The 19,184-nt window shown below is 42.1% G+C and overlaps 3 protein-coding genes across 3 annotated transcripts; 1 reads left to right on the top strand and 2 right to left on the bottom strand.

Annotated features, from left to right (window-relative positions):
- The first annotated feature begins 478 nt into the window (after positions 1–478).
- LOC116619897 lies at positions 479–2,847 on the top strand. The gene is made up of 2 exons (XM_032385217.2): positions 479–937; positions 1,792–2,847. Exons 1-2 carry the CDS (start codon positions 608–610, stop codon positions 2,434–2,436), a joined length of 975 nt encoding a protein of 324 aa, XP_032241108.1. The 5' UTR covers positions 479–607; the 3' UTR covers positions 2,437–2,847.
- Positions 2,848–7,395: 4,548 nt separating this feature from the next.
- Positions 7,396–14,150, bottom strand: LOC5515591. The gene is made up of 3 exons (XM_032385272.2): positions 14,017–14,150; positions 10,853–11,395; positions 7,396–10,313 (listed from the first exon to the last, which is right to left on the bottom strand). Exons 1-3 carry the CDS (start codon positions 14,116–14,118, stop codon positions 9,960–9,962), a joined length of 999 nt encoding a protein of 332 aa, XP_032241163.1. The 5' UTR covers positions 14,119–14,150; the 3' UTR covers positions 7,396–9,959.
- Positions 13,821–19,023, bottom strand: LOC5515590 (glucose-1-phosphate adenylyltransferase). The gene is made up of 10 exons (XM_032385273.2): positions 18,727–19,023; positions 18,162–18,248; positions 17,613–17,704; positions 17,113–17,228; positions 16,907–17,004; positions 16,068–16,136; positions 15,530–15,588; positions 15,145–15,231; positions 14,905–14,974; positions 13,821–14,447 (listed from the first exon to the last, which is right to left on the bottom strand). The coding sequence occupies exons 1-9, from the start codon at positions 18,916–18,918 to the stop codon at positions 14,947–14,949; spliced, it is 828 nt and encodes a 275-aa protein (XP_032241164.1). The 5' UTR covers positions 18,919–19,023; the 3' UTR covers positions 13,821–14,447; positions 14,905–14,946.
- Positions 19,024–19,184: the final 161 nt, after the last annotated feature.

The following is a 19,184-nucleotide window of genomic DNA, read 5'->3' as shown; positions in this document are numbered from 1 at the left end:
ACTATAGACATCTATCACACATGATGATCAGATCATTATACGTAATCCCTCGGTTCATTAATATAAGACTCAATGAATTGTGTGTTTGGAATTCTTATCCATTATCTCTATATCCCAAGCTCAAGTGGTTAAACAAACGTAAAGAAACGCTTTAGATTTTGAAGCCTGAATAAATTATTAATTGCTAATAGCAGTCCTTCGGGCATAAATATTTAGACTTCTATAACATCAACATAATTAGCTACCCATACCTCCCAGGTCTTTAATAAGACTAATAAACTATATGTTTGGAATATTTTTATCTAATACGACCAATATCCCAAGTTCCATGGGCTTTCTCTCACCTGAAAAACGGCAAGATAGAAAAATCCTGGAATCCGAGAATGACCAAGTTCGAGCCAAGTTCCCTTGAAAACAAAAATCCAAATCTTTAGATATTTTTCTTACAAAAAGTTAATACATTTCGATTCTTAATAGAGTGAATAAAAAGATTGTGTTGATTTGTATAAATTATTGATGAACAATAGTCTTTCCAGCCTATTGAAATCTATGCTATATCTCATCAGTACGTTAGCTCCCTGTTAGACAAGCTGACATATCACACACCATGGCAGACCTCGCGTATCTCGTCGTTTTTCTCGTTCTTTTCGTGCACACGGTTGCGCCTGAGTTCGTCACAATGTCGGGTGTGACGGAAGAGGACAAGGCGCTGGATCTACCACCCTCCCTGTCCTTGATCGTCGCCGGGCTGATTGCGTGCAGTGCGCGGTGCCGCAGACAAGACTTCTGCCTCTACTACAACTATCGCGCAAAAGACGACGACCAAGCCCTTGGCCTGTGCGAGATCTTTGACGTGTTTCTGTCGAGGAAGGATCTCAGTACGAAGGTCAAGTCGAAGCCAGGATCATTGTTTGTGGCAGTCCCACTTGCAAAAAGCGTAAGTTATTGCCTTTCCATGAATCATAATTTGCTTTTTTTAAGTTTTAGAATTGAAATTTGAATACCCTTAATAAAACAAATCGAGATTGGGGGCATATTTGTCACAATAATTTTTTTTTTATGGAATTTCACTAAACAGGAAGCTCACCCTAAAGAAAAGAAAAACAGAAACATGAACAACAGTTTATTTAGCCAACATGCGATTTTTTTCTTTTTTCTTCGTCTTTTCAAGCTTAATATTGAAAAAAAAAACACTATTAAACAAGGCGTAAGTGTGGTGGCTTTATTTACACTCGTTGCTAATTATTTGATGTTTATTTTAATCTTGGCTTTCTGTGATTTTGCTCTCTTGTTTTGTCAAATTGTCAATAATGATGATACTGCTTGAAAGGGGAAATAACACGTTTTTCTCTGGAACTAGAGTGATCTGCCGATGTTTTGCTCGTATATTTTCTAACTCGGAGCATACAGCGAATATAGCATTTCACATCTAGTCAAAAATTGAGAACTGATTTCATATGAGAAATAAATATAGCATCATAACATAAAGCATCGCAATGTATACAACCCGGACACTAACCAAACTAAGCGCCTGCATCACGTCGCATCGATTGGATCTTCAGAACAGAAGTCTTCAGAACTTGCCGCATACTAATTTGCTCCCTAAGGTCCATCTACACAGGTAGCCTTTTCCAAAATGCAATTTGCTATCTAGACTGAATGTTGATAATGTATAAATGTTTTCCATATTATATGTGGGATATGGTTTCCGTTTGCCTATTGTGTTCATTTGAAGGAACAAGGTAATAAAACAGTAAAATGAAATCACACACGTTTTGACATACTTCGCAGGACCCGCGCTCGTGCGTGGATTACGCGCGTGTAGGGCTCACGCACCTGCCCAAGTTCTACATCCTGGACGACGCCGGCGACGCCTACAGAGTCACGTGTGACTTCACGTCTGAACCGGGCTCAGTATGGACACTAGTCAAGTCATATTCCACCCCTCAGTTCTTATATACAGCCCTTTACGTCAACGCCCCTAAGAACCAGGACAACCCGAACTGGAGCCAGTACCGACTCTCCCTTCCCCGCATGGAAGCCCTCCAGAACGTATCCACGCACTGGCGAGTCACGTGCAGCTTTCCTCACGCCGGCGTGGACTACACGGATTATCTGCGCGGGAACTTCTCGTTCGCTGACCCCGTCCATGTTTATGGCCCTTACTTAGACCCTTCTGCATGTAGATTGATCGAGTTCGTGAATATTCGAGGGGTTACCCGCAAACACATCATGGTGCCTCTATATCAAGTTGATGGCATTTTTGAGCTTTGTACCGAGAGTTCAACTCCGGGGTGTAATAACGAATGGACGCCGATTGCTGGGGCTGTCTTCTCAGAAGACAACTTTGGCTATTACATGTTTTCGAACACGAAGTTCCGGTGTACCAATGGGCAGGACTCTTCCACCAATATGTGGTTCGGGAGCTATTTGTGAAAAGGGTGACTAGCGTAAACACAATGCTCTATCGCTATGGGTTTTTACTTGGCGGTTGGTTCGTTATTCGCAAACAATAAATCACCCTCATTAACGCTAGGGGTGCTAGACTGTACTCACGTGCAGCACGTGGTGGATTCATTAAAACCTGAAATTACGATAGAAGTGAAGGTAGCCGGGGCTGGCCTTCGCCCAACAAATTAGTTCAATATTTAGTAACAAATCATGTAAACACAGACACGCACATCACAAAGGACCTCGTTATAGCAGTTATAGAACATGGACAACTATTAAAACGTCTTTTAAAACTTTTTTCGATTCTGTAAATGTTATATTCTATGTTATATCTAAGAGCAGTAAAAAATAACAAAAAAACAGCCTGTGTTGTTTTAATGTTTTTCAACGCCAACCAAAAGAATCATGTCAAATTAAAAGATGCTACCAGTGAGTGGCATGATTTGTATTGACAGTGATAAAATTGAAAGACAGGACATCTGGTAGAGGGCTAGTTGAGCGTGAGTCGAGCGTGAGTTGAGTGTGAGTTGAGCGTGAGTTGAGCGTGAGTTGAGCGTGAGGTGAGCGTGAGTTGAGCGTGAGTTGTGCTTGAGTGAGTTGAGCATGTTGCGGGCGAGCAGCCAGGTTTTGCCTGGGGGAGGGGTGCGCAAAAATTAGAAGAGTCTAACATCTGGCATTGCTTCAAAAGCGAAAGACCGCAACGCGCCAGACAATTCTGATTGGGTGTACCGTCGGCGACCGAGGCAGTTATTCACATTCGGGTTCAACCTGCAACTTTTACGATTTACGATGAGTGAAGACCGTCATGGCGTAGCATCTGTGCACAGTGATGCGTCACACCGCTACCGTACTTTAACATGCAGCTCAATTTGTGTTTTTGTATGGGAGGCAAACGAATTTTCCCTCCATAAACCTGATGTGACTTTTCGATTTTTAGAGTGCGAACGCCCCTTCCAGGTGTCTTCCGGGACCGCGCGCGTAGAACGTAAAAATAGGGAAAATGCCGTTCTAGATTTCCTGTCACGGACGTCAACGCCGTTTTTCAGCAATTCGTGAGCGCGCGCGCCGTTTTTGATGCCGTTCGTGTTGACTTGCTTAAGCTCTCTATTGATGGCCACTACGATCTTTGTGATCTTGTTGCGTGATTTAGTCTGATGCTGATTGTTGCGCCTTATTGAGCCACGAAGCGTATGATGCGCCAATACAAGAAGAACATAAGAATCCCAGGAATAATAATTACTACAGCGAGCCATGTTACAGTGTAATACCTAGACGCTATCGAGCTCGGCCAAGCTTCGGAGCAAAACAAGATCTTGGCGTCGAATCGCTCTACCACGAATAGCGGGATGTTTATCAGAACGCCAAAGACCCACGACAAGGCAATGCCTCTCTTGGCGCTCACAACGCGAAAAAGAGATTTGTGACGCGTCGGTTTGAAGACCATGTGGAATCTTTCTAACGCAATACACACCAAGGAGCACGTGGAGGAGACAACGCCCACCCAAGCGATATTACCAGCCGTCAGGAACTTGCACAAGGCGTCACAGGTCGGACCGCGAGGGTGGCTCACCACACGCACGATGATATACATCACCGCTAGGAAAACGAGGATGGTAATGTCCGATATAGCCAGGTTAAGGAACAGCCAGTTTATTGGACGGCGCACGGGGCGGTTCTTGGTGATATTTAAACAGACGAGGAGGTTACCAAGGAGACCGAAGGCTGCTATGACGACGAAGAGTATGAATAGTACCAGCTCTTCTTTTTTTATTAGCGCACCAGATTTCCTATCAGACCTGAAACAGAAATAGCCTCTATCATATGGGCGATGATTTTCACAAATAATACAAATTGCAGCACATACCCTAGTCAAATATAATAATGTGATTTTATAATAGGATAATAGGCCGGCTTGAATCTAATCATTTGTTCCTGGGTTGAAAATAATAGCACGAGACAATCGCTGTGATTTCGAGGTTAGGAGATGGCTCTGGAAACTGTTTCATGGCTAAAAAGGAATCGAAATTCTTGCTGATAAAAAAATGATATATATTTTTTTAATGATGTAATAATCTTGGTCAGATGATCTTTGTTTCTTTAAGAATTTGGAAGCGAATACTAGTTTTTTTTCAGATTCTCAGACGATTTACGCTTAAGTAGCCTTCTACCCCAATCGAGTAATATTCGAGGCCCTCTACAAAACTACCCTGTTTTGTTTGTCAAAATGGTTTAGTGCAGCACATAAGAACTAAACTTACCATGATCGATCAAGCAAGACTGGAAAAGTACCAGCAGAATCCAACACCAAGCCGACACCAACTGCCCCACCATGCCCGCACAATATATCACTTCTAAGAAGTTCCGAGAAAGAAGTATGCAAATTTAGTACGCTGAGATCTGTTAGATAGGAAATCTATTATCCAATTAACAATACTAGCTGGAAGATTGCACTGGCTACGTAACTTTGTATCAAGTATACTATGATCTATAAGATCAAAAGCTTTACGATAGTCCAATAATAGAGTTCTCACAGCGGCTCCATTACCATCAGTACTTGTCGACCAGTGATGTAACATGTTGATCAGCGCCATCGTATTTGATGATTGTGGGATAGCACCATACCCTCAGATACTTTAGAAACTACAGGCGTCAGTGATATTGGCCTTAGTTCTTTCTGGAGGTCAACTACTTGTTTCTTTTTGGGTAGAGGAGTTACGTCGGCCATCTTCCAAATGGAGGGAAGGCGCTGCTCTGCATAAGAGGTATTCAGGATATCGGTGATGGGATACGACACAAGATCAGAGTATTCCTTAAGCAGCCAGTTGGGTATTCTATCCGGACCGCAGGCCTTTCTTGGGTTCAGTCTTTCTAACGCCTTCTGCACACGTCAGACGTCACACGTCAGACACTGTCAGAAACAGGGGAGAGTGGAACTCCAGTGATACTCGCTCAAGAGGAATGGGTAACTTGTACTCTTCCAAAGGCTCGAGCAGGGTTGAATTGGTGGCATTTGCTTGTTCGCTGGGAGGCATGTTCTTCGATATTCCTTCGATGTTGATCTGGCTAGCCAGATACAGTACAATTCTACGAGAAAAGCCCAGACGTCACCCTCGACCGCATGCCCCTCTGTCCAGCCTGTCTTTGAAGGGTAAAGTAAAGCTGAAGCATCACTCTCTGCCACTTTGCATTTCCTTCGGCAAAACCGTTGAATCAGGGGCCACCAAAAATTCCCTTGGATAGTTGTCGATGAATATATCCGTGCATGATTGTGTGTTGCCTTTCAGGAACTTCAGCACTGGGCCTATCAACGTGTACTCGGAGGAAAAACGTAAGGGCGCTTCATCTCTTCGAGGACCAAGTCATGTCCTACGCAAACAAGTTTACTCCGAGTGAACCCGGAACGTGTATGGTGTAAAGTGCGGGATGGTTTCCCCGCATTTTCCGTCATGGTGTTAGAATCTAGCAGGAGTGTAGGTCGATGTCTCTTGTTGTACCAGCTTCCACACTCTAGACGCTAGTTTGCGATCCCCTGCTGACAATCTACGCGATGGGGTGTCAGCTGGATTGATGAGAGTCGGAACATAGCGGAGCTGTACATTTAATTCGATTGTCGAGAAGAACAGTTCTTTAAGAGCCACGTTGAGGGCGTGGCTACGACTCCCTTGCTTACTCCAAGCATAGACGACCGCTTGGTTATCCACCAACATGCCAACACGTGCGTTTCTCAAATGACTGCTAAATGCGCGCAAAACATGATTGACCGCTCTAGCTTCCTAGGTTGCAATGTCGAGGGGCATTTCCTCCACTCCGCTGTCCAGTAGTCGGACGTCTCCAGGAGAGGGGTAAGTAATAAGACGACTCCACCCCAACCAGAGAGAGAGGTGCCGACGCCAGTTGCACCTGCCTCTCATCACGCCATGGCAGTGGTTCATCCCATCATTCAAGGAATAACCAGTGGCTATTTCCTCTCTTTCTGGGCGTCAAGAAGGACTTCGATAGTCCCAAGAAATATCCAAGCCGTAGCAAGTGGAAAGCCACTTGGAAAATCGCCGACTGAGCCACCGCCAATTCTCGTTGTTGGTTAGTACCCAGGCTCGCGTACGCTCCCGATCAAGGCGGATTCTAAATTTGCCATTGTGTCTGTCATCGATGTACAGTAGACACGGGATCCCGAGTGATCTGAAGTAATTAGATGCCAAAAGTATCGTGGTGTGGTACACATATGGTGAGTTCAAACCAAACGGATTGTATTGTATACAAAGTATCACCCGCCCCACTGGATGCCAAAGAAGCGGCGACTGGCCTCGGTTGGGAAGAGGTGATCGTAGCCGGATTTGTCGTCGAGAACAGTTTGAAAGGCATCCTTGGAGATTATTGAGGTTGAGACAGTTGACGTTGTTCGAGAATATTCTGTGCGGGAGGCGGTCCAAATAATAGCTTTTCCCTTTGAAGTGTCGAAAATACGGGAAAATAGATACTTTTCCCGAGATCCATTGCAAGACCTGGTCACGGCGTTCAGGTGGGGTGTTTTTAGCAATTTTTCCCCAGTGCCCAAAATGCTCATGCAATTCTCCGGCCACGAAGCTATTCGGGTATCGAAAAACCAAGTCTTCGACTCCCTTTTTTTCTACTAAGGTACTGGGTCCGGTAACTGTTTACTCCATCTGAGTGTCAGCAGCCATCTCTCTGCTGGCTTGCAAGGGGTTTCCTTCAATATTATCCACTGATCTGGTTCTTCTATGAATAAATGGGGCAGAAAACCCCGTACCAGCCAGCAGAGAGACGGCAGTCCTGACCCAATATCACCGGGAGGCTTTTTGTAGCCATTTTTCAAAACTCCCATCTCTCTGTGGCTTCAAAAATCTGAGACTATATGAAAAATTCTGAGACCAGTAAACCTTGGCTAAATGGTGTTAATGGTGTTATACCCACCCAAACAAGACCAAAAATAATTTTTCTTTTATTTTGTTTTGCTTTATTAATTAACACACGATTGAAGTAAGTATATTAGATACATATCATCGTTCGGCGTTAAACTGGAAGTCTGTGGGCCCTCTCTGGGGGACTGGTATGGGGTCCGGCGTTGCGCCCTCCCCCGCTCCATACACCTAGATATGAAACGCCCTGTCTTGTTGCAATAGTAGCATCGAGCCGCGCCAGGGCTTTAGTTACTCCTTGCCTGTTTTCTGGATGGTCCTGTACGAAAAGAATCCTAAACCTTTGCCAATTGCGTTTCCCCATTGCTTTCTCCGCTTTGGCGACCGCATCGAAGGCCGCTTGATGGTCTTTATCACCAAGGAGCCTCAGCATTAAAGAGCGGAAGTACTCTTTTGGGGTAATCTTAACCCGAACCGTCTGGACTTCTCTCCTTCTTTGTCTCTTGCCACATTCTGCAATGTTTCTAGCATTTCAAGAGCCTAATGCTTGTTAAATTCTGAGACCGGCCTTTGCGCGTAGTAGATTGCTTTCCTCTTCAACGCTGAAGTCACTCAAGGCGCTAGTATAGTCTAGTGAGTCCGATTTTTGGTATCATGCTACTCAGAAATTTAATAAAGTATGTACATCTTGGCTTAGATGTGCGTCGGTTGTTGGAGCTAAAATGCTAAGTTTGAAAACAGCGACTGTAGCTAACTAAGATCGAAAATTTTGTTTTACCCGATAACGCTTCATCGGGTATTTATATTTTGTTTTACCCGATAACGCTTTACCGGGTATTTGTATTTTGTTTTACCCGATAACGCTTCATCGGGTATTTATATTTTGTTTTACCCGATAACGCTTCATCGGGTATTTATATTTTCCTTTACCCGATAACCTGATAACGCTTTACCGGGTATTTATATTTGAAATAACTTTTACCCGATGAAATGTTACCGGGTATTATGCTTTTAATCTACTCCAAATTCATCGGGTATTAATAACCTTTACCAGATACCTTTTATTTATACCTGGTGGCCCTAAAGTCCAATTGATCCCGCTTTATCGGGTATTTGTATTTTGTTTTACCCGATAACGCTTCATCGGGTATTTATATTTTGTTTTACCCGATAACGCTTCATCGGGTATTTATATTTTCCTACCCGATAACCTGATAACGCTTTACCGGGTATTTATATTTGAAATAACTTTTACCCGATGAAATGTTACCGGGTATTATGCTTTTAATCTACTCTAAATTCATCGGGTATTAATAACCTTTACCAGATACCTTTTATATATACCTGGTGGCCCTAAAGTCCAATTGATCCATTCTAGCTATTACATCTAACAGAAGTCGGTGCACTATTTTTTTTTGCAATCAAAGAGCAAGATCATTATATGTTTAGAATTACCATTTCTGTACATAATATGGATTACTCTTAAAACATTTTCTTGTGTTCTTATAGTGTTAACGAGATGTAGTAATATAAGCACGTAGAACGCATCTAAAACTTATCCTCTGATAACTAAAGGGTAGAAAATCGAAGGTCGGCGGTCGATTGGCAAACGAACCACAGCTCTGTATGTAGTACGCCTACTTCACTAAGGAGTGGACAGGTAAAGGGAGGGGGTGGGGGCTCTTTTGTTAGATAGCAGAGGTTTCAGTGGAGGGGCCCCACCCCATACCAAATTCTTACTTTAGGATAGGGGAACTGAGCCTCTCTGTGCGATAGGGGATAGAAAAAAGACTTCCTTTCTTCCAAAAGGTTTTTGTACAGTCGGAAAGCGACATGAATGAATAGCGACGACAGGGCGAGCGGTAGTGATGTCTCTCGGTCTCAGGGATCCCGGAGAGGGAGGGGCTGGTAGTGCTATAGCCCTACCCACTTTTTGGCTTGCTCTTGGACTTTGTGAGGGTTTGTGATTACTGATGTAGAGCTTAAGACAGTCCCACAGTATTTTTTTTATCTTTCCGCTAGGGACAGAGACGAGCTCCTCGACGCTTAAAAAATATATCCAGAAATAAATTGAGAACGGTTCTTTATTTTTTTTTCTGGATAGATTTTATAAGCGTCGAGGAGCTCGTTGTTGTCCCTAGCGGAAAGATTTGGTGGGAGAGCACTTTCTCGAGAACAAAACGAGGAAGGGGGAGGGGGCGGGGGGGGACTCCTCCCCCTGTACCTCAAGGTTCTAATGTTGCTGTTTGCTTTTGTTATCCAGCTTACGTTTGAGGTGGGCAAGTCCATACCAAATCCTTTTTGGGGGGATGGGGGGGGGGGGGGGTGGCGTTGGTTTCCTCCCCCTGTATCTCAAGGTTCGAATATTGCTGTTTGCTTTTGTTACCCAGCAGAAGTTTGGGGTAGGAAAGTCCATACCAAATCCTTTTTGGGGGGTGGCGGGGGGGGGGGATGGGGGGGGGGGGCTCCTCTCCCTTTACCTCAAGGTCCGAATATTGCTGTTTGCTATTGTTATCCAGCAGAGGTTTGGGGTAGGAAAGTCTATACCAAATCCTTTTGGGGTGATGGGGGGGGGGGGGGGGTACTGAGCCTGCAGTAGTTATACATGGACCACATCATATCAATTGTGTATTAGCTCGCGTGAACCGCTCTTCCACGCCTTTGCATGTCAAGGTTATTCATCAGGCCGATGCTAAAGTCCAAAATCGCCGGTACCACTTTACTCTCCTTGCGGCTAAGAATGAACATCTCCCTGTTGGTGTCAAGCCAGCTTTGCCAATATCCTCGGATCTGGCGTACGCAGCCACAGCAATAGGCGATGTATAGGAAAGCTATGGTGCAGACGAAGTAGAGTACAACACAGACGGGGGAGAGGCAGCGGTTAGACGCAACCCACATCACGAGGCCGATGAATGAGATAAGGACGAGGCAGAACAGGCTGAAGAGGACCGCCACGAAGTCGCATGACCGATTGGGAAGTTTCCACTGCGGGAGTAAAAAAGAGAAGTAAGAATATCATGTGTTTGTCGTTTTCTTCGATGGATGTTAAACAGGAGGTCCCGTCGCTCTAAGCACGAACCGCTGGCGCAAACAAATCGCTTGCGGGCGATGGCCCATGGCTATAATCTTGTCGCTCTAAGCACGAACCGCTGGCGCAAACAAATCGCTTGCGGGCGATGGCCCGGTCATAATCTTGTCGCTGTAAGCACAAACCGCTGGCGCAAACAAATCGCTTGCGGGCGATGGCCCATGGTTATAATCTTGTCGCTCTAAGCACGAATCACTGGCGCAAACAAATCGCTTGCGGGCGATGGCCCACGGCTATAATCTTGTCGCTCTAAGGACGAACCGCTGGCGCAAACAAATCGCTTGCGGGCGATGGTTATAATCTTGATGGGGCAGCTTGCTTAGTAGTATCTTATTTTATGATTATAAACTGCGTGGAAGATTTGATTTCGCGTTAAAAGTTATTACATTTTGCGTTTGTTATTCCATCTTGCAAAGGTTGTCGCTATTCTACGTACCTTTGTTGGAGGTTTGAGTCCCTTTGGTTTCATCTCGACCTTGTATAAACACAGCTCGCAGGTCTTATCCTGTTTCCTGTCGAACCACATCAGCAGGCAGCTCTGGTGCACGTATTTGGCGCTTCCACAGCATCTGCATGGCGCTATTAACATTTCCGTTGTCGGCCCGCCATGGCAAATCCGGCAAATGACTTCACAACTTAACGATGGAGACGCTTTTCCTGTGCTTCGGGTATTACAAAGGCTTAACTCGAGGGTCGTTTCTGGGACCTCGTTTCCCAGGCCTCGGTTGTCTTTAGGGTTTAACTCGGGGGTCGTTTCTAGGGCCTCTTTTCCTAAGCTTTGGTTTTCACAAAAGTTTAACTCGAGAGTTGTTTCTGGGGCCTCTTTTCTAACGCTTCGGTTGTCACAAAGGTTTAACTCGAGGATCGTTGCTGGGACCTCATCCCCTATGCTTCGAGTGTCTCTAGGGAATGCCCAAAGGATGGTTTCTGATGCATCTTGTAGGATTTGCGAGCTAATGCCTGAAGGGCTGGTTTTCAGCTACAAAAGACATTAACATGTAATGGATAAGCGGCCTTTTTTCTTTGAAATCGTATTTTTTATTTGTACTAAGGATATGGTAGTATTACATTCATCATTCTTTTTAGTGCTTTTGTTTCATGTGCAATTTTGGGGAAAAAAATAGATAAAACATTTTTACCTATACCCATAAACGATATCTTGGGACCGTAAAGTATTCTCGCTATACTAGTAAGCTGGGCAAGTGGTAAACTATACGATAAGAATACCGTGGTCGCCTGAGCATAAATTTGCTGTTTGCTGCTCGGCGATTAGTTCGTATGGTGGTATCTCTACTAAATATCGCATCTTTCCTCATTAATCAAAACTAGTGTTATAACTGGCTTCGTAAGAGTCTTCTTCAACTCAGTAAATTGCTAGAAATTCGTCGAAGGGTTCGAAAACAAATTGTTTGCCTTAACTTGTCCTGTTGTTATTTGTTTTTTCGAAAATTCTGCGATGAATTTCCAGCAATTTAACGAGTCTATATTGAAGACCGTTTTACAAAGCCATGTACACTAGTATTTGATCAGTTAATTTTTGTGATGAGCTAGTGCTGCATGTGGGTTTAACGGTTTTGCTGTGAATACTTTTATTACATTGCTGATTATTTGCTCTTTGCGTCACCTCCACAATTTCATTTTATTTTATAAAAGTTATGTTAGGGATTCTCAAAGTGCAACCTTATTCGAAAGAGGTTGCATGGGTTGCAAGCTTGGTTGACAGCTTTGGAACTAGTGTAGGAAAAGTCGATTGTTTTTTTAAATCACCTGCATTGGCAAAATTCTAACATTTAATTCTAAAATTTATTTCTATGATACAATTGTTTCTCCATTGAATTCTTGGATTTTTTAAGAAAGATAATTTTGAACCTATTTGGTTTATGCATATCAACTAAATTTCCGGCATAGTATCTAGTATACAGTATCTAGTGGTCTGGTTGACAGCATACGGGTACCATTCTTCTCCACGTCGTGGTTTTAAGAAAAACAACTAAAATGTATCAGACAGAGTTCCTTGCAGGGTGCATTTCACGTCTGACTAATATTTGGGTTTTTAAGTCAACATAGATTGGGCGCTAACTGTGACGCAGTGACGGCCAAGATTCAGGCTAAGCATTGAGCAAGTACGTAAGCCAATCAGATCTTCCACTGAATGGGACCCCCCGGGGGTACCTTGCTAACAGAGCTTTTTCCTGTTTGTTTCCATCTGTTAAGGCCAAGTTACACGAGGCAATTTTAATCTGCAACTGGCAACGCAATGATGGCGAATTAAAATTATTGCCAGTTGCAGAGGGATGTTACACGCTCGCAATGTTTTTTTCGCAATGCAACACATCTGCTTTAAATTCTAAATGTCAGCAGCTCTTCGCTAAAATACGGTCAGAAAACAGTAACTCTGATTGGTTCATTTCGCAAAACCATTGCATCGGCAGTTGTACACCAGCACAGCAACTTGTCTTGAAATGTTGCGAAAAGTAAAAAACCAGCTCTACTTTTCGCAATATTTTTTCGCAAGAATTTGCTGCATTGCCATTTGCAAATTGGGATGTGACACGAGGGAATTTTGTCCACAACGATCATTGCGTTGCCAGTTGCAGTTAACTTTAACTTATCCGTGTCGCGTCTCTGTTCTTTCGCGTTCCCGCTTGTTTGAACGCGAAAGAACAGAGACGCGACACGGATAAGTGAACTGATAGAAACAAACAGGAAAAAGCTCTGATCCTCGGGGACCCAGGGCGTCGCGGAGATCGGGCACACAGGGAGCGCGCGAGAAAGAAAGAGCACTGAAAGACAACGTTCAGTGATCTTTCTTTCTCGCGTGCTCCCTGTGTGCCCGATCTCCGCGACGCCCTGGGTCCCCGAGAATGGATACGGGGTGATTCTGAAATGTTTCGTTTTCGGATATTGGGAGTCCTGTGGCGCGCGTAGGCCCACAGGCTTCCAAAAACAAAACATAGCGCAATGAGAGCAAGCTAGGTCATTTCCTCCACTAGCAATAGGATCGGAAATAATAATATTATAGATGCGAGGATTGGAAACATGGCTCCAAACGGCATTAAGTTTCCATGAAAACAAAAATAACCTGCAATTTTTTTTTCTGATAATTATTTCCAAGTCTTTTCGTCTTTAAAGACCCTCCGGTCTTAGTTATTTATAAAAATAGTTGTATATCAAAATACTTTCCCTATATTTTCTTTCTATATATCTTATAAAACATTTTCGCAGGATAAAAGCGTATAATCATGCGTCTCAGTTCTTTAATAGATTTTATATTCCGCGTTGGAGAGATATATTGCGCGCCAGTCGACAGGTGCGATGCGGTTTGTTCGCATTTCTACTAATCCCGATATCATTCTCGTTATTATAACCAGTCTATTAGAAACACTAAGTAAAGTAGCCATCTCTTTTTTACTTCCAATCGGTGTTTTTAATGGATAGAGTTGTACGAAGCTTGTCGTGTTTACAATGTTCTTATCTGACCGTAGATCTTGATTGATAAATAGACTCGAATACTCCTATATTCATTCTCCATGTTTTTTTCCACACAAATTCACATTATTTGCTGATACAATTAAATAAGTCGTCAAATATTTGACTCACCACAATAGCCGTCTCTGAAGAATGTTGGGTCTTACTTGCTCTTAGCTCAACCTCTTCAGTAGTTTTCCCTTTATCTTTACATTTTCCTTCCCCGTTTTCCATAATATAAAAAAAAAACAGGTTTTAAAAGACACTGGACAAAACAATTGTGACGATTTGTCAAGCTTTCAAAGCATCAAAGCGAAAAGCCCTTAGAAAGGCGCCCCGCACACTTCAATGGCGTCTGCTGCTAAAGTGAATCTGGAATTTAGTCGAGGGATAATAAATGCGCAAATCCCCCGCTAAGCTCCACAATGGCAAAAAATACAAAATGACAATTTGCTCATCAGTGGTCATAATAAGCCAAGCTTAATGACTAGGAAGTGATGTCAAACCAAGACAAAACTCAGTGAGTTGAATTCCGCTTTGATCCTCTCCCCAAAAAACAAAGTCTGAAAGGAAAAAAATAAAACGAAAATGGATTTTTGTTATAAAAAGGGGATAACGAGATTTAATAATGTCATACCAGTTCTTACAATTTAGCAAAATTCCAGCTAAAGATGGGTTAATTCGTTTCATTTTATAAGGGAAAAAGTACAATGGAACTCGGTCGGTTACATAAGTATCATAATCATTACCATCACTAATCGCACACAGTTCTTCTCCCTTCAGTCGCCAAACGAGCTCAGGACAGTCTCCGGATTTTATTTTGCCGTTTTGTATAATTTTTTAATTGCGATGGCTATTTTAATAAGCGTGGGGGACCGATACACTCCTTTTTTCGAGCTCTTTCATCGCGCACTTATATGTGCATTTGCGTCATTTCTCGTTATTTTTTCGTTTTTTTAATGTTTCTTTAGGATGACAGAAGGTCTACCTGCCCCCTCCCAACTTTTTAAAGTATTTCACCTTCCTTACTAGGAACTCCATTATTCTGCAATTCTACCATTCTTAAACTAGATCATTCAGTGGCATGCGTCTGAAAGATAAAGTTAAAAATTGAATTTAAATATTTGACGCTACAGATGTAAACGTTGGAGTGGGACTTCTAGAGATTCGCTCTTGTGACAGCCATTTAATGGAGGTCTCTTAATGGTTCCACTGTTTCTCAAGTGTCCAAACATCAATACAACTGAGATACATTCTTACCTTTTGAAGTAGAAGTCGCATTTTTTGTAGGACTCTAGTCCTCCAACGTCAAATCTTCCTGATATTTCCATGGTGTACAATGGCACTCTGTAAAACAAGCATCTCATTGTCACTGTATGGCCCACCCTCGAGGCTGTAGAAATATAGATTTATAATGCCGCATAACGTAGTGGTCGTCAAACTTTCTATCTTAGCAATGGAGAAAGTCCATAACCAATAGGAAAGGCACAACCAAGATCAAGGAAGAAAATATACACACAAACTTACACACAGTGGCTTGAAATCGCAGCAAGGCCCAAGAAAAAAGGCATATGCAAAAAATGACCACAATCCGCCAACTACGGCTGATAAAATCACACAAAGCTTATGGAATCAAAGAGAGAACCTTGATTGCAGATACTGAATAAGATTACCGGGGGCATCTCTGCACTTGATGGGGCTATCCTGGAAATATCAGACATAATAAGTAATTGATCATGAATATTTCCAATCTGATTGGTTGAAAGGTGTATATATGAATAAGGTCATGAAATGGCGTTGCATAAAAATGGTGTATTATCACATAACAACCCCTGTTTATTCCTAAAAAAAATTCTGTTTTCCCAAAGGAAAACATGCTTTAGATAAACTCCAAACTTATTCCGAAAACAAAAACTAAACGAAAAAATAAACAACCTGCTTTTTGAATTCTCACAGACAAAACAGATAAGTTTTTATACCCCGATAAAAGCACACCAAAAATGTTTCTTCTTTTGATCGAAGAAACATTTACAAGATGCAGAAGCATACCTGGGGGCCCAGCAAAAAAAAGTGGTTCATTTCTTATTAAAGGACAGTCAATTCTATTTCCATATCTGTGCAGCAAATTCTTCTTACATGGCTGACATACTAGTCATAGTACATTACACATGTCGAACTTATACCCTTTTCTCGTCCAGAAAATTCTTGACAAGCTTGAGGTTTTCTCTAGATATTATGTAACAGCACGGACACTGAAAATTAAAAATATGTATAAGTGGTATTAGTGGAGATAAGTGGTATTAGTGGAGATAAGTGGTATTAGTGGAGATAAGTGGTAATAGTGGAGATAAGTGGTATTAGTGGAGAAAAGTGGTATTAAACTGGAGATAAGTGGTATTAGTGGAGATAAGTGGTATTAGTGGAGATAAGTGGTATTAGTGGAGATAAGTGGTATTAGTGGAGATAAGTGGTATTAGTGGAGATAAGTGGTATTAGTGGAGATAAGTGGTATTAGTGGAGATAAGTGGTATTAGTGGAGATAAGTGGTATTAGTGGAGATAAGTGGTATTAGTGGAGATAAGTGGTATTAGTGGAGATAAGTGGTATTAGTGGAGATAAGTGGTATTAATGGAGATAAGTGGTATTAGTGGAGATAAGTGGTATTAGTGGAGATAAGTGGTATAAGTGGAGATAAGTGGTATTAGTGGAGATAAGTGGTATTAGTAGAGATAAGTGGTATTAGTGGAGATAAGTGGTATAAGTGGAGATAAGTGGTATTAGTGGAGATAAGTGGTATTAGTGGAGATAAGTGGTATTAGTGGAGATAAGTGGTATTAGTGGAGATAAGTGGTATTAGTGGAGTTAAGTGGTATTAGTGGAGATAAGTGGTATTAGTGGAGATAAGTGGTATTAGTAGAGATAAGTGGTATTAGTGGAGATAAGTGGTATTAGTGGAGATAAGTGGTATTAGTGGAGATAAGTGGTATCGTGCTCAATTCAATGTCTAAAGGCTGGTACTTACAGCCCACCTTGAAGTTGTTGCTTCTGGACCTGGTTTTTCCAAAAATGCAGTTATCATACCATCCTCATTTGTTTCCAGTATTCCAAATTTGCTTGTCTCTGTAAAAAAAATATTTGGTTGGACAAACTGTTAATGTACCAAATAATGTACAAAATATATAAAAGTTTGTTTATACAATAGAATATAAAAAGTAGGACAAATTGAACCTGTATCTGAGCACTTGTAGCATAGTACATGGCCTCCGGATGGTGTTCTTTGTTGTTTTTCATAGAAGGATTGCACAAATTTGTCAACAGAGAAGTCATCATAAAATAAGGTGTCCCTGTGTCAATGAAATTTTAAGATTACCAAACAACCTTCTATCAATCCAACAAACAAAAGATTATTGAATTTGTGCTCATATGCTCATATGGATACAGAAGTTGAATGGATAACAGCTTCACCTATGTTGTACTGTGAGAATGTCAATGCAAACTTGAAAAATGAGGATTTACACCATTCAATTGGAGCTTCTGCTGAGATTGTTGTTTAGGGGGGAAGGGAGGGGCACTTGTTCCAAAATTTGAGGTTCAGGAGGAGCGCTTATTGGGGAGGGGAGGCTTATAGGAGGGTGCTTATTCGAATGGTATGGTACCCCACCTATTTCCAGACACCAACCAATTATACACCAATAAACCATTACAAAGATGAATGTGTTTTTATATACCCTCCAATTACAAGTAGGTCATCTGGACTTGATGAATTCTTTGTCATGTGTTCAATGCAAAGTTGAATGGCTGCAACAGCACCAAGCCTGTCCTGAAATAAGACTCATTATCGGTCCTGGTTGGGTTATAAGAAATCCCAATGATATAAGCAACTATCCTCTGAAACAGCCCCTGTTTTAAATGTACGGGACAGACGAGCCAGTGCACAGGCGAAACCAGGATATGGGTTAGTTTTTAGTGATCCTTCAGGAAAATGAAATATAATTTTAAAGTTGTGTCTTGACTGTTGAAAGTTGTGTCTGTCCTTAATTAAGTTAGTGACATTACTTTAGCTTTGTGTGTGGTTTTTAAGGGGAATTGTGGCGCAGAAAGGGTTTAGTCCCTCAAGAGAAAACTTCCCCCCTTTTCCATAGGATCACGAGAGACTAACCCATATCCTGGTTTGCCTGTGGTCAGTGTATTGTATTGTTCACTCAATGTATCTTGTTAGAGGGCCTGAGCATAGTTGTACCAAAAATAGCCCATAAACTGAGGAGCTTTTTTTTTACCTCATTGCAAGTTGACCCATCACAGAGGATTTCAACTGGCCAATCACATGCCCAGGATTTGAACTTTTCCAAAAATAACTTATTTGTCTAAAATAGAAAAAACAAAGATTTTTAAGTGATTTATGAAGTTTATATGTATTCTAAAAGGAGTGGAGCAAATGGATCAGCACTGGTTCTAAACCAAAAAAGACACGAGACCAAGTTTTGTCTTAATTTCATGTTCTCAGAGATCAAGCTTTATATTGTTTCCAGGTCTGCGGTGCCAAGTTTTGTCTTGGTTCCATGTCTCTGGTCCAAGATGTGTCTTTTGCATTTGTGTAGCCCTAAAAATGCACAGGGTAGTTCCCTGGATGTAAACATATATTACATTAAGCACATTGCCCTCCCCCCCCCCCCCCCCCTCCCTCCCCGCCGCCCTTTCCTTAGCACGTACGATACATTCTTTTACTTACAAGTTAATACCCATCCAGCCCCGCAGATTTTTTTTTTCGCAACGATTATTATTTTTTCTTTGGCCTCATTCTGTAATGTTACCCTCAAAAAGCTAGACGCGCTAAGACTTTACCACTAGGAACACTTGATCGATCTCTCTCATGCCCGCCAAAGCACCCATCCATTGGGACACGAGACTTTCCCCTCTGATTGGAAGCAATGGTTTTGGTACCCCTAGAAGATGGGCAAACTTCTGACTAGAGTCTTCTCTGATGTCCCGTTCAAGCCTTGTCCCATATCCTGCTGCGAGAATGACAGCTTTCATGGCTTTATGGATTTTTTTCAATGGAACTAGACATTCAACAATCGTCCATGTTGCTTTGGTTGGTGTTAGAACTGGTAGAACATGGAGACTTGTTGGGGTAGGGTGGGGGTGAAATGTAACATTGAACAACAACAACAAAAACAATATAAAATTTTCTCTTGAAGATCTATACTAGCATTCATGTACTTATATTTTTCATTTAAAATTACTTTTAGTTTGATACCACTCGCTGGTTATTATTCATATATCAGAGCATAAATAGTAAG

This window comes from Nematostella vectensis, chromosome 2, assembly GCF_932526225.1.
Source record: "Nematostella vectensis chromosome 2, jaNemVect1.1, whole genome shotgun sequence".
NCBI classification, from domain to species: Eukaryota; Metazoa; Cnidaria; class Anthozoa; order Actiniaria; family Edwardsiidae; genus Nematostella; species Nematostella vectensis.
The sequence above is the reverse complement of the archived record's forward strand: the minus strand, read 5'-3'. Positions and strand labels throughout refer to the sequence as shown.